This window comes from Contarinia nasturtii, unplaced genomic scaffold, assembly GCF_009176525.2.
Source record: "Contarinia nasturtii isolate CC-2019 unplaced genomic scaffold, AAFC_CNas_1.1 Cnas_scaffold_993, whole genome shotgun sequence".
NCBI classification, from domain to species: Eukaryota; Metazoa; Arthropoda; class Insecta; order Diptera; family Cecidomyiidae; genus Contarinia; species Contarinia nasturtii.
In genome coordinates, this window is record NW_022198340.1 from 756,521 (window position 1) to 771,769 (window position 15,249).

Here is a 15,249-nt window from a genome sequence, read left to right on the forward strand (position 1 = left end):
TGTATAGCCCATGTACGCGTATATCTCTCAATTTTTGTATATAGATATTTTTGTGTGATTCGTCGTATTTCTTCGTACTATACATCGATAGTAGACCGTGGCACTATGGTTCTCTCTTTGTGTGTCATAATTGCGATCAATGCATAATTTTGTCATTGTTGTATTTGATGGTGTGTTCGTATTCATCGTGTCGTTGTTTGTTATGAACGACTTTTGATTTCAGTTATATTATTTTTTTGCACCATTAGAAATCGAAATTGATAACATGATGATGATGTGTAGAATGTGCATTCGTAAATCCAATGCAAAAAAACACATTACTCACAAGACACCGAATATACAAAAATGAAAATGAATGAAAATTGCAAATGATATACATGCGAATCGTCAGCGAATGATTGCCTTCGCTTCGGGAATACAATGCGTCATGGTTACATGACGAAAATTGTGTGGTTCGAGGTTTTGGCGTTTCTTGAAATTTCCAATGATCACGATCCGACAAAAATATACGGAATATAGTCAATTACTCGGTTTTTATTATTGGATAATGGCAGCGCGGCTTCGGTCAGAATTTTGTTGTTATGTCAATGTTTGCGAACACAAAAATAGCAATAATTGGTTGTTTTGTCGAGTCAAACAAACAAAAGTGCAATTGATAATGCTTGAAGCGAGTGGTAATCGATCGCCTAAGTGGAACTATATTGTTGACCCATATTCCGGCTGCAATTGTATGCAATGGAAATAAAGTGAACATGTGCGTATTTAATAAGAAAATAGTAAAAAACACACACTCTATCGGTTTGTTCTTGCCGCTTGTGCGCGTGCGTGCTCTTACACACAGACACACTCGAAATTGGTGGCAAAGAAATAATATTAAATGTCGTGGCGGCTCATCATTCAGTAAGAAAATCGAGCGCGCGATCTTCGAACCATTTATGGAATTGCGATATGACTTGTCATCATTGTCAAGTGCCCCGAAGCATTACGCTTATTGCAAAACAAAAACAAAAAAAATATGACTAAACCTTCAAGCAACATAATCATATTTCACACACGTTTGGGTCATGATTAAATGGTTTGCCACGCCGAAGGAATTAACAACATCGTGCAAATAAAACGACAGCCTACAGCGACGACGACGACGAAGAAAGATAAAAAAGCACAACGAAAACGATATACACATGCACACAGCAAGCCAGCAAGCAAGGTGTTCAATGATATTGCGTATGCCATTTGCATATCGTAATTGAACTTGATTTTAAAAGAGATTTATTGCTATAAAGGATTTGATTTCAATAGTTAAATCATTGCAACCGAGAAAGACCAACAATCAATGCAGAGAAGAAAAGATGAAAAAAGAAACACAACTTTTAAATAAATAAAACATGTTAAATAATATTACCAGATCACAGCAAGTGACGTGCGTGCGATTACATATGAGTAAGCAAAGAGACTCGTCGCTGTTTCTGTTACAAAAAATGTGATCCACTGTGGCACGTTACCTGGGCACAAAACGACTTCACAAATTAAACGCATTCAATTTTAATTGGAAATTATTACGCTTATTTTTTTTATTCGCTCTGCAGAAATGAAAAAGAATACAAATGAATCACGGCACATGGAACATGTGTGTGTGTGTGTATGTGCGTTTTGCTGTATGATCGTTGAATAGAGTTTGACCTCAACCTCTTTGTTGTGTATGCTGTATGTTGCATTTATAAATTATTGTTGTTCGTTTTTGTGTTTTTTCTGTGTACACGGTACATACACAAGACTGAATAACAGAGAACGAGCAAGTGAAAAAAGATATGATTATTTTATTCCTAATTTCAATGCTCCCAATTTTCCCTGTCTGTACCTGTCATTGTGAATGCAATCGTTTTACGCGAATGAGGGCGGGAGCCGGCAAACTGAATTCTTAATGAATAGAGAAAAAAAATTGCCAGCCACTGTATTTTTCTCTCTTTTGGAAACAAAAAAATAGCACGAACATTGTGTGCTTCTTTATATATATATTTTTTTTAAACAACAACACCAAAATATGACGCAGTTAGATTTGAAAAAGATGTGCTGTAATTAAATAGCGGTGCCAGTAGATGCGATTACCATAAAAAGCGAAGGTTTTAGTTAGCCCAAGCTACTGTTTAACTAGAATTCATTTCTATTTTCAACAAAACAAACATTGCACACAAAAACATTCCATTGGAAAAAGAACAGCAAATTGCTTTTAAATGGATAGTTATTTTATGATGCAGTAAAAGTCACAACAAACAATATTTTACAACATTCATTCCGAAATATAAAAATTTTCATTTTCATTTGTGCGCGCATATTTTTGTGCTTTTTAATACACACACACTCCGCTTGTGTCCAAAGGATGAAAAAAAATATGTATAAAGTTTTCTTTCTTTCCCTCTGCGCGTGTGTAATCAAGTGTATCAATGCTTTTCCGATGCATGAACATCGCACATTTCATCTATATATCGCTCTAAATTACATATTTTGACAGATCGGATACAAATGAAATCATCGCCGCTAACTTTGTTGCACGATACAAACCAGCCAAACAGTCACACGAACCGAGTTTGAAAAATACACACGACAAACGATGAACGTATATGAACGAACGAACGAATGAACGAAAAAAAATATTTATATGTATATATATCGTGTGTGCATTTGTGTTCATTGCACACTTGATTCTGATGATGATAGCCCTGACATCGTTAAGGTCGCTCAATGTATTTAGCGCAATGCAATTTCTATGCAACACACATATTCACATCGGCATCCGATTTCTCGCTCACACATTCGCACTCGCTCCCTCTCTCTCACGGGTTCGCTCTCTCTATTTGGTTTCAAATGCGTGTGGACATTACGATGCAATCACAGACACACTGTGACAGTCTGTCAATACTGTCTTCGTTTTTTTTTTCTTTCGTCAAACTGTCTTACCGTTTTGGCACCGAAGGAATCGACAACGACAATTGAACATATTCGGTCTTTGCTAAAAATGATTGTTTCAAAGATCAATGTGCATCGATATTATTGCGTTTGTCGCTTTATTGTCGTCGTTCTTTGCTGTTGTTGCAATTCAATGGAAATTTAATTCGATGATGATCGCTATCATTAATTTTATTGGACGATTCTTCTGTTTTTTTTTTCTTCTTCGTCGTTTCTTTTCGCTTTTCGAAATTTGACGAGGGGCAGATAGAGAGAATTATTGGGAACGGATTCGATTGAGACGTATTGAGTTATCGATGTCATCAAATTTTTTATAGATGTACAAATTTGAAACCGAAGCTCAATTTCATTAAATAAAATGATGAACGATTTTAATGGGCTTATTTTCTATTTTGTCACATCGCAATCGAGATCGAAGCGACTTTTGACATTTGTTTATTTCACATATGCATACACATGTGTTCACATTGGAAATCAAACAAAATGTCTGCCGTCGAACTTGAGTCAGCATAATTTTTTAATAATAACAATGAATTGGCACCGAATATAGCGAACATAACGTAGGTTTTTCAGTCGGCCAAAGATATAAAGATCCAATTCAAAACAATCGATTATCGCTTGACATTCAAATTATTTAACCAATTAAATGTATCATCATCATCAGCATTTTGAAGAATGAAAGAGAGCTAAAGTATTAACAAATGTAAACATCTAAAACAAAAGAAGAATAAGATAGAATCGACCGAAATATATCTAAACAATTTCGAATGAGTAATCAAGTATATTTCATTCAATTGAGTTTTATGGATGAAATGTTTACTATATGCCGTATATTGCGAGAGCCTGACAAACAATATGCTCTCTTGTTGTTGCTTTCGAATCCTTCAACCAACATTATAGTTTCCATTATCCACATTTTGTTATGTGTCATGTTTTTTGTTTCCTTTCCTCAATGTGGATGGAATAAAATTATATCAAGCGTAACACACCACCAGTAAAGCACACTATGTGCTCAACACACCAGTTGGTAGTTCTTGTTGGTGGTACTTTTCGTCTGACGTTTCTTGTATTTTAACACAGCAAATTGCAGCCATACGAACGTAGCGTATGACTTGATGGCGGCGTTGATGGCATACACCTATTAAACACACATACACACTCTCTCTTTTGCGCTCACAACTCGTTCGCTGTGGTTGCAAGAGGGTGGTTGTGATGGCGACGTGGTTATAATACACATACATAAAATGACGGAAACTACCATTCCATATCTGAATGCTTGAATGATCTATTTTAACATTTTCTTTTTGATTGAAGACTAGAAATATGGTAGAATAAAAAAATGCGATTTCGAAAAAATCTATAAATCGTAACAAGGATTTTTGCGCTTTTGATATAAAATCGATTGTGAGTGAGTGGTAAAGGCTTCCTCTCAATTCTATCACAACTCTTAATCAAGCAGCGATTTTTTGTTCATCATCGTAAAATATGTTTGATAATTTTGTGCTCTCGACGAAAATATTTCTAAATTTCTCTCTCTCTTTCTCTGTTCTATATGAAAACATCGTCATCTTTTCGAATGTTTCTTCATCGTCGGTGTGTGCCGAATGTTCATTTCGTTGCGTTAGTCGTGCTGTCACGCTGAAGGGTAGCTTAACTTCGTTGATTTTGTCTAAAAACACACACGTTAATGTGTTGTTGTTGCATTTACCTTTCTTGTGCATTACCACTGGCGCTTATTCGTTCGTTTCGCTCAACAAAACACACTGAAGAAGCATTTTCTCCGTTTTTCTCTCTACGTGCGCTTTACATTGATAAAAATACGTTCGTTTCCAACGCAAACAACTACTCTCCAATCTAAACACATCCGAGTATATGTTGTGTTTTATTTCACAACAGTTTCAATTTCACGTAAATGGCGTGTCGATGGTGAGAAAGAGAAAGAGATAGTTCTTTATGCTGCATTTTGTGTATATTTTACATTGAATATGATGATATCATCCATATCCATCCGTCCATCCATCTATCCATCGTTGTTCTCCGTGGCTACATTTCTATATTGAAAAAAATTTCATCGTCGTCGGTCTCTTCAACGTTAACGGCACCAATCACACTTCTTCTTGCACTCGTGTCTGTATATACATACATATAATATGTTGGTGCCCGTTGTTTTGTTTAATAATAATTTTTTTGTTGTTGTTCGAAAAAAGTGCGGATGAGATGGTATTGGTGGTAGTTCTGTTGCTTGCTTTTACTGTTGCTCTTGCCTTTTGCGGCTTGTGTGTTCCTCCGTTTTATAACGTTGTTAGTGATTCAAATGGTTCAGTATTCACTACAAAGCGTTGTTTCGTGGTTGGAAAATCCTGACTCTGCATGGTCTCATTTCGTTTGATTTTCGTGTGTGCTCTTACTCTCAATAGTGGTTCATTGGTGGTGCTGTGTCTGCGTGTGTGTTTTTTTCTCTTCGTTTCTATATTCAAACACGTTTCATATTTGTTTCGTTCTTTTCGGTGTGCGCTTTTACCAAGAACAACAACAACGAAAAAGCACCAGTGCTTTTCTTCCAATCGTGGATTGTTTGTTACCACTTCGGTATAAAAAAACTTTCTTGTACCGTGTGCGGCACAAATTGTGCGCGTGTCGTTGTGTGTTAATATCTCAGTGCCGTCAAACAGGCGATGTTTAATCGTCGTTGTCGTCATCGTTGCTGTGCTGCTGGTGCTGCTGCTACTTCTTCCACATTCTTTTTCACCGTTTCGTTCTATTCAGCCAGCATTTTCAATACACAGTTTTCACATACGAACATATATAATTAGGAACAAATCGATAAATTGGCCAAAGAGTACCAGTTTTTTATTGTTATTTTTTTATTGTTCATCGACCATCAAGTAAACAATCAGTGTCGATTTTTTTTTTGCTTCAATTTTGATAAAATAAAAACACGTCCATATTATAGATTCCGTTGAAAAAGTGTGTGTTTGAAAGAGAGAAAAAAGAGATCTGGGTTTTATTTCAATTAACTAAAGAGAAGAAACGAGAATCGAAATGGTAAGATATAAAAATAGATGTCGTATTTCACCTTGCACATTGCATTGCATTTCATGTTGCATTCAATAGAATCTGTCAGTTTGTCAGTCCTTGGAAGAATTTATGCATAGCTAATTCAATTACATTGTTTCTGTGTGTATATGCGTTTTACCCGAATTGCGTCATAATTTCCTCTTTCTACCAGCTTGTTTATCCAATAAGAGAATATATAATTCATGGATAAAATGTAATTTTATAACATTTTTTTTCTTTTTCTTTCTTTGCATTTCCATCACATACAGGATCGATTCAGTGCGATAAGAGTGTTGCGGTTGCAACGAGATTACTCTCACCATGGAGGCACCGTCAATGGTACATCGATCAGGCGATAAATTAATAATACGAAGTGTTGTAAGCGGTGATCAAATATTTTTGGGTCAAAACAGTGATAAAAATGCACTTGAAAAACTCAATCTCGCCGACTATCATGATCCAACCAACGATAGTATCGAAGAAATAATAGACAATAATAATTTACAATCGCCATCATCGCACGATAAAAAAGACGACGACAGTAATTTGCCGCAGTGTAAAATAAAGCGAAACTATTCGTGTAACAATTGTAGTTTTTTCACACAAAATCCGCGTCATTTTTTGGCACATTTGCGCGACATTCACGGCGAAAAAATCATTATAAATGAGTGTAAGCATTGTTTGTACGCCTCGCGTCACTATCAAAAACTGGTGCGTCACATGAAAATGGTGCATGGCTCCACCGATGGCCTAGAAGAGCAAGCACAATCACGTAAACGAGCATCGCAATTGGCACGCGAAGAGAAAAAACGTAAATTACAATTATTGTCGAGTGCCGGCAGTTCGACAAATGTCAATCTAAATGATTCAATTTCCGTATTGCAAGCAGCAGCTGCTGCGGCCGTTGTCGCCTCCTCGCCGAGCCACATAGCCAATAAATCGTTGAACGCATCGATATCATCAACAAATTCGGCGGCAACAACGTCTCAATCAAACATTGATGCATCAAATCAAATGAATTCAGAAGTGTTAAATCAAAAGTTTTTAAAATGCACCCTATGCGATTATACAACACTGTATCGAACACAAATGGTCGAACACGAACGCGAAGAACATAATAAAACGAAATTCTTTCGATGTCAAAAGTGCAGTTACGTTACACATATTAAAGCCCGTTTCAGTAAACACGTGAAGTATCATTCAATGCCAATGATTAAGTGTGTTATGTGCGATTTTCGTACACCGTACAAGTGGAATTTGGATCGGCATATGAAGAATCATGGTGGAGCCGGTCCATTCAAATGTTCGGGATGTAATTTTACGGCAGACATTAAACAGAGCCTAACTGTGCACGAAATGAATCACCATGTTCCTCCAAGTGAGTCGAAGTTTTTAAAAACAGTTTGTTTTACGTATTCTTCTTTAGCTTAAATTTTATTGATAAAATAGAATGTTGATTTTTATATATGCTACATTAGTTTAAAATTATTGAGGTAAACAGTTGGTATTTATGAATGCTTAAAAAGTGAGCCAGCTGTCATTGCTTGCAAATTCGTCAAACCCTGCGGCTATCATAACAAAACAACGTACGTTTAATTCACGATATAAGGATTCACCCGAAAAATCAAATGATATAAATATAAAAATTATTTTATTTTATTTTTATTATTCCAATTATTTTGAATAATCAATACTTTTTTTGTATTATCATCGTTTTTAATTTTTCCATTTAAATTTATTTAATTCTTATTTGCGATCATGCATGCGATGCAAATGTGCCGTTTGAGAGTTAAACGCACTCTGCTCAGTTATGACAAATGTAGGGAAAATTGACATGGTTCTTTATTTGTTGATGAAATAGAACGTTGATTTTTATGTATGCTTCTTTATCTTAAAAATTATTTGTGGATGAAATGGAATGTGTTTAACATTTTTCTTATGAACTTTTTTTAATTGAAATTTGATTTTTTTGTTAGATTTTTGAGTTCTTAAAACTTGGTACATTTTGTTTGTACTTTTAATTTGTCGTTTCATTAAAGTTTTCAATTCTAAAACAATAGATTTTGCAAATGCGATGTGTCTGAATTGTTGGCCAGAAAAACTATTTTGTTTTTTTAGTAAGTTTATGGAATCGGTACTCATGAGCCTTCAAATCAAATGGTGATCTGAAGATACTTTTCCATCCATCAATAGGACATTTGAAATTAAATGCCGTTACATAATTCGGATTGCAAGGGAATGGCACGTATATGAGAGATATGGCGACGTGCTAAACCGTAACGCCATCTATCGGATAGAATCTGAATTACAAATTTCATATTGACTATCTCATATTTGTGTAATTTTGTTCATAGAACTATAAGGTTTATTCCGACAAATTTGTAAGGTTTTTGTTCGCCAACATTTTACATAGCATGCCATATCCTTGCCGGATTGAGTTTGCAGCAGGCAATATATTGAATTAACTGGTCAGTTGAGCTGACAGTACGTTAGCCAGCTAAATAGGCTAAAACAATAGACGTTATTGTTTTAATGATGAATCACTTTTCTTGTTTTAATAGAAGTGATTGTTCATTATAACAATAGCTTCTATTGTTTGAGGCCATTTAGCTGACTAACGTACTGTCAGCTCAACTGACCAGTTAGTTCAATATATTGTCTGGTTTGCAGTCCCAATTTTCGTGTCTTTTTAGTTTGGGAGGTTTGGAAAATGTTTGGCCGCAATTCGGATATTTGCATGTAAGCACTCGGATTCTTGGATGAAATTCACACGCATGATTCATATGCACTACACGAGAGTTCTCGAGTTTGAACAATTTGGGGCAGCGTTCTTCAAGGCAGGGTAGCATGTTATGCTTATTTTCATCATTATAGTCGCATTCCTCCAGAGTATCTTGATTTGCTGCTGCTCAGCATATAGCTGAGAGCTGAGAAATGCTGAGCTCGTGCGGCTAACGCATACGAAACGGATGCACGATACATATTCCCCTTTCGCTTCGTATGTGCTGTTACACACTATACCAGCGAACATACGAAGTGAAAGGAGAATATGTATCGTGCATCCGTTTCGTATGCGTTAGACGTACACTTTCAGAATATATGAAAGACTGAGAGCAAAAACAGCACGTCGCATCTCATCTCTTGTTTTCACTTACGTAAGCAAAATAACGAGGGATGCGACATGATGTTTTTCTCGCAGCTTCTCATATGTCGGTCGCAACAAAATTTCAAACTCAACTGGTTACTAAGTTTTGAGTTTTGAATTGAACGTCCAATCAACTGTTTATAACCGTTTAAACGGGGAGAATGCATGTGTGCGTGTCATCCGTTTCGTATGCGTTAGCCGCACGAGTTCAGCATTTCTCAGCTCTCGGCTATATGCTGAGCAGCAGCAAATCACGATGCTCTGCATTCCTCGTCCGAATTTCATCATTAAACGCTCTGTCGCATCCAAATGATTCGAACATGCAATTTTTTCTTGCCGACTATCCCCGGTTCGGATTGTGTGTGCAATATTTCTCGTGTTCAGCCAACGGGCGATGTAAAGTGAATTTCTTTGTACATGGTGGAAAACCACACTTTATCTTCGGCACCTGCTCGAGCAAATTGAATAGTTCGTCCTCACCATTCACATTATGCACTGATTGAAGATGGCATTTGACGCGAACAAATCGACCGAGAATTTTTCCACATCGTGGACATGGAAAGTGAGCTTGATGCACTATTTCTGAAATCTCTAACACATCGATTGTAAGAGCTTCTTCATCCAACAAATGCGCTAGTAGATTGGCTCCAATCGCAAAGACATCCGTGTCTGATTCGATTCCATAATCTTTGTGGTTTCGACGGTCCATGCCTTGTTTACCTTTTGCCAGCACATTATCATTCAATCCTATTTTTAAGGTATAAAAAATTATTTCTTCAAGTATTCGAATGGCCTAGGGGACATTCGTAGCAATTCTAGTAAGCTAGTTTTATTTACGTATTCGCTAATCGCTTACTAGTATTACTAGTGAGTAGACGTATCGTATGATACTTAAAAGAAACAACAGTAATGCTTAATTCGCTTGTAAACGAACCAAGTGAATAGCGGAGACGCACGATAACGAAGTGAGTGTATTGCGGCAACGGATAACAACGTTCGTTGTCGCTATTCACTCACTTCGTTTTCGTGCGTCTCCGCTATTCACTTGGTTCGTTTGCAAGCGACTTACGCATGCTACAATATATTTTACATGCCTCAATTCATTTGCTTTGGACTATAATACGCTAGTGCTTGCTAGTCGCTGCTAGTTGCTGCTAGTTTCACTAGTTTTTCTAGTATGAATGTCCCCTAGCGAATGGCTGTTCGAATGATTTGTGGCAAAACAATTTGATTGTATAGATATTTCCCTCCAATTAGCGATTCCGCCATTCGTTCATCGCTTGCTTCTCCTTCATAATCGTCATCATCCGCCATAAGATAGTTTCTCTTTTCACGTCGATGTTGTTTGTTCCGTTCGATTGGATCATCAGTTATACCAGGATACACTTTGGTTTCAGATTCAAAGATGTTTTTGATATTACGTTCGATGTAAATGGAGCTTAATGTGCTATTTTGAACCGTCGAATAGCCTGGTTGCATGCCTACAGTCATTTTTTGGATGAATCCATATCCATGTGCCAAAAAATCTTCGATTTCAGTGAATGACGTTTTCGCGTCTTTATTTGCTAGAGCCATCAAGTTTTGAATAAGAGCTTGAGTATACGGTTTCTTTAGTGTCGGATTTGGTGTGAGTTCGATTTGCATGTTTGGAATGTTTAGTGCATCATCGGTACGAACAATATATCTAGATGATCCAGCTTTCCGTGGTTTGGCACTTGGTGGCGGTGGCACACTTGTTGGACCTTTTGAAGAAATTCTTCATACAATGATTTTTGGATAGAATAGATCCGTAAGATCTCCGCAAGATCCGGATCCAAGCGTGCGTACGTAGCCGCATGATACATACATTCCTTACTCCGTAATGCTATGGCATGCGAATCAAAGAAGGGGAAATAAGAATAACGAATTTGCGTGCGTATTATATATGTATGCATCATGCGGCAGCGTACGCACGCTTGGATCTGGATCTTGCGGAGATCTTACGCATCTATCCTATCTAAAAATCATTGTATGTGAAGAATGAAATGAAATAAGTTTCCGGGATATATGAGCGAAGAAGAAAATGCAAAATTTACCTCTGCTAACACTTGATGGCGCTGAATGAGCATCAAAACTCTGCGCAGATCGCTCTTCCAAAATCGCAATTTGTTTCTTCAATGTTTCATTTCATTTTCGGAGATCCTTATATTTTATTTTGTACGATTGTTGTTCACACAACTTCACAGAGCATGAATGTGACACTCATGAAGAGCGCGCTTGCTGGGAGCCGCTCCTAGCTCTGAATGTGTTAGTGTGACTAACGTTGTTTGTATTATTGTGTACTGTATACTAATACGAACTCAGGAGCCGCTCCTGACAAGTACTTTTTGCTTTTCTGAGGCGCATCGCCCGCTAAGCAGGCGCGTTCTTCACAAGTGCGATTTCATACTCTGTTAGTTGATCAACTTGTTTCTGCAATTTCAAACACTTATTCGTCCATGCAATGACAGCTGATGAAATTTCATCATCATCATCTAAATCCAAAAATGCGAAACGATTTTTGGTTTCAAGCGGAGATGCTTGTGGCTTCGAATCCTTTTCTGGTTTCGGTGGGTGGGTCTTCTTTTTCTCAGTTTCTCTCCAAGCATACTTTTCAAGTGCTGGTGGTGATTTGGCCGGTGAATGATTGTCTTGCGAGCTCATGTTTGATTCTGAGAGAAAAAAGGGAATGGTTTATTTGGCAAAACAATGACTCGCATTATGTCAATATTGAATTTTTTTTGAGCAAATTCATCATTTATCAAATCATTTTTTGAAAGCACTTATATAATATCACTGAAGTAATATTGTGAACTTTGTGCGCGAGAGAGTTGGTATATCTGGCGCAGACAATATATTTAGCTGCCGTCATCTGGATATTTCAGCTCATCTGGATGCCGTCAGCAGATGATGCAAAGTGAAAACAATAGAAGTGATTGTTATAGTAATACCAGTATATAACAAGCTTATATACCTATAAAAATCACTTCTATTGTTTTCACTTCGTTTCATCTGCTGACGATATCCAGATGAGCTGTAATATCCAGATGACGACAGCCAAATATATTGTCTGATCTGGCGTTGTAGCGGGGCCCGAGTGTAGTCAAGCCTCATACTTCGTTTTGTAAAGTTGGTAAAAAAAGTTGTAAAAAAAATTGACTTGATAGTTCTGCTCTGACAGATATACCAACTCTTTCGCGCAAAACTACGTTACTACAGTGTATTTTATAATGAAAAAAACATTTTTAGAAAAAAAAATGAAAAAAATATGCTTACTTTCGAACTATTGGCCATGCGTTTTCATTAAAATAAAAGTCGGTGCAATCAGACAGATCACTGTCTTTTCTTCAGTGATGGTTTTTTCCTATCTGAATAGCGCTAGCTATTCGCAGCGTCTGAACAGCATTGCTGCCCAGATGCTGAATCGAAGCGGTTGCCGCACGCGTTTTGTACCACACAACATATTGTCATATAGTCTAAGTAACCAGTGAGCTCACAGAGTATGATACACTAATACCATAGTCAGTATACAAACGCATGTCGAACAGAGAACGAACGCGAACGTATATGCTCTGTGTGGTACAAACGAAGTGTGTTGTGCGTGCGGCAACCGCTACAGGCGCTGCGAATAGCTAGCGCTATTCAGATAGGAAAAAACCATCACTGCTCTTCTTTCACCCGGAAAATGTTTTTTTTTTCATCAAAAATATTATTTATTGACGTCAAAACACCATGAATGAATTAATTTCAGCCAAACAATGTAAGAATTTCCTCCGAATTTATTCTCAAACACTCACCAAACAAAAATGTTTTCCCGAAATAATTTCAACCGATGTCGATAAAAACCAAACCAATATGACGCTGTCCAAAATCAAAATGACCGACTGATATCCGTTAAGTTTTAAGCGCACACACAAAACAGCAACATGTTTGAATTCATGTATCCATGCATCTCCTTCGCTACACATATTTTGCATGTTTTGCATTCTTTTTGTGCTTATGTTTGCATAATTTTGTGTAGACATTTTCCAGGAAAGAGAGCATCGAAATATGAGTGCGTTCATAGTATTTGCTATAAAATTATAAAGTAATTGGTTATTCATTCAAGACATGATTGGAATATTAATCTTTTGTAATTGGATGACATTTATTTGTTGATAATTATGAAAGCCAGTGTTCTAAAAACCTTTTATTTCTTTAGCTTAAGACTCATTTATTCATGAAAAAAATGTTTTTCAAATTTTTCTTACGAATTTTTATTTATTGAAATTTATTTTTTTTTGTTCGATTGACACATTCTCTAACATTTTGTTCTAATTAATTTCTTTCTTTCTTTTACCAGTTGGACATGCAACCGGCATGAGCATGGCACGCCGTCGAAATAAAGTTGGCGGCACCGATTTAATGGACGCCGACTATGGTATGATGAGCATTTGCGATAATAGTGATGGCGGCGAAGGCATGGACAATAACAATAGCGATGATAACTTTGACAATAGTTCGGATGTGTCAAAACGTACAAAATATGAAAATGATTTAATTGAAGAGTATCAATCAAGTGCGGCCGATTTATCAAACAAATCCACGACACCGGTGCCAACACCAACGAAAAAAGCCGTACGACCATTACCAAATTTAATCCCAATTCAACCGACCACATCGGCTGATGCAATGAATTTAAGCGTACGCTCCAAGAAAAACGATTGGGATTTTTCGACACATGGCAGCAAGATTTGGGGTTCAATTGAAAATCTATTCGGCACCGAAATTGCAAAGTCGAAAAAACAAGAAAGTGTCTTAAAAGATTTGGCTTCATTATTTGTTAGCGAAGAAGTGTTTGATGGTTCGGAAACGTCACAACTGTCGCCCGTTTCAACAGCATCGTCGGTCAAGCGCAAGAATACCAATTTCTTTAATGAATTGAAAGAGAAATTCGCCACCGGCAGTCGAGATTTAATGTGCGAATGTGGCCATTCATCGAAATGCTTATCGGAAGCGATTATTCACAAGAAAAGTTGTGGCAAAAATTCAGGAAAACAAAGTATTTCGCCGGTTAATTTAATGGTCAGCAATATGGGTTCAACCCGTTGCCAATATTGTCGACATCGTTGTAAGTCGAGCGCCGATCTCTATATTCACTTGCAAAGTTGTGCGGAGGCAAGAACCAGCGCCGAATCATGTGATTCGGCATCCGAAGTCGAGAGCAACAATGAAAAACAATCGCTTGACATCAGCGGCGAATTGACCGACGAAGGAATGATTGATTTAACCAGTGAACCGCATCCAATGGAGAACAAAGTGTTTGTTTGGAATAAATTGCCACAACCGTCAACAATGAATGCCGTTCAATCTCAACCCGATCCAAAACCAATGAATGACATTCAAAGCGAAAACGTTGCGCAATTAGACGACGGCGATAATAATGATGATGAAAAAGCCGATGAAAGTACATATTATGGAATCGAAACCGCACCCGGTTACGGAGAAGTGACAAAGAAAATGCATCCAAACGATGAAGCAATGCATTCGTCATTGAAAAAAGTGTTCAAGTGTCCGCATTGCTCATTCTGGGCATCAACTGCATCAAGGTTTCACGTTCACATCGTTGGTCATTTGAATAAAAAACCATTCGAATGTTCGTTGTGCTCGTACCGATCGAATTGGCGCTGGGATATTACCAAGCATATTCGTCTAAAGACCATCCGTGATGTCAGCCATAAAAGTGCCAAAGTTCTTATGAATGACGAAACTGGACGAAGAAATTACACAAAATACAATAAATACATAACATTGATGAAGGTGACCGATGAAGATGGCGACCCAAAACACATGAAATCGGGCGAAATGACACCAAGCCAAGAAGCGGCAATGCATAAACGAAAACACCACGATGTCGAACAATCGGATGAAGATAAAATAGCACTTGCACAAAATGCCTTACTCTATAGCATATCAAACAATCAATTTAATTCGAGCACCGACCATGATGAGGACAAACAAAATGACAACGATGCCAACACAAAAAAGGTCTCATTCAAATGCAAAAAATGCAATTTTAGGTAAGA

General features: G+C 37.2%; 1 protein-coding gene across 10 annotated transcripts in view; it reads left to right on the top strand.

Annotated features, from left to right (window-relative positions):
* LOC116343422 overlaps window positions 1-15,249 on the top strand; it is a 42,782-nt gene that overhangs the window by 22,997 nt on the left and 4,536 nt on the right. For 9 of the 10 annotated variants that reach the window (XM_031771455.1, XM_031771462.1, XM_031771463.1 and 6 more), the window contains exons 3-4: window positions 6,291-7,399; window positions 13,527-15,243. In XM_031771455.1, coding sequence (XP_031627315.1) covers window positions 6,343-7,399; window positions 13,527-15,243 — 2,774 coding nt within the window. In that variant the 5' untranslated portion in view covers window positions 6,291-6,342. Of the gene's footprint in view, window positions 1-5,877; window positions 6,010-6,290; window positions 7,400-13,526; window positions 15,244-15,249 lie in introns of those variants that run through there. The other variant, XM_031771461.1, reaches the window with a different exon arrangement.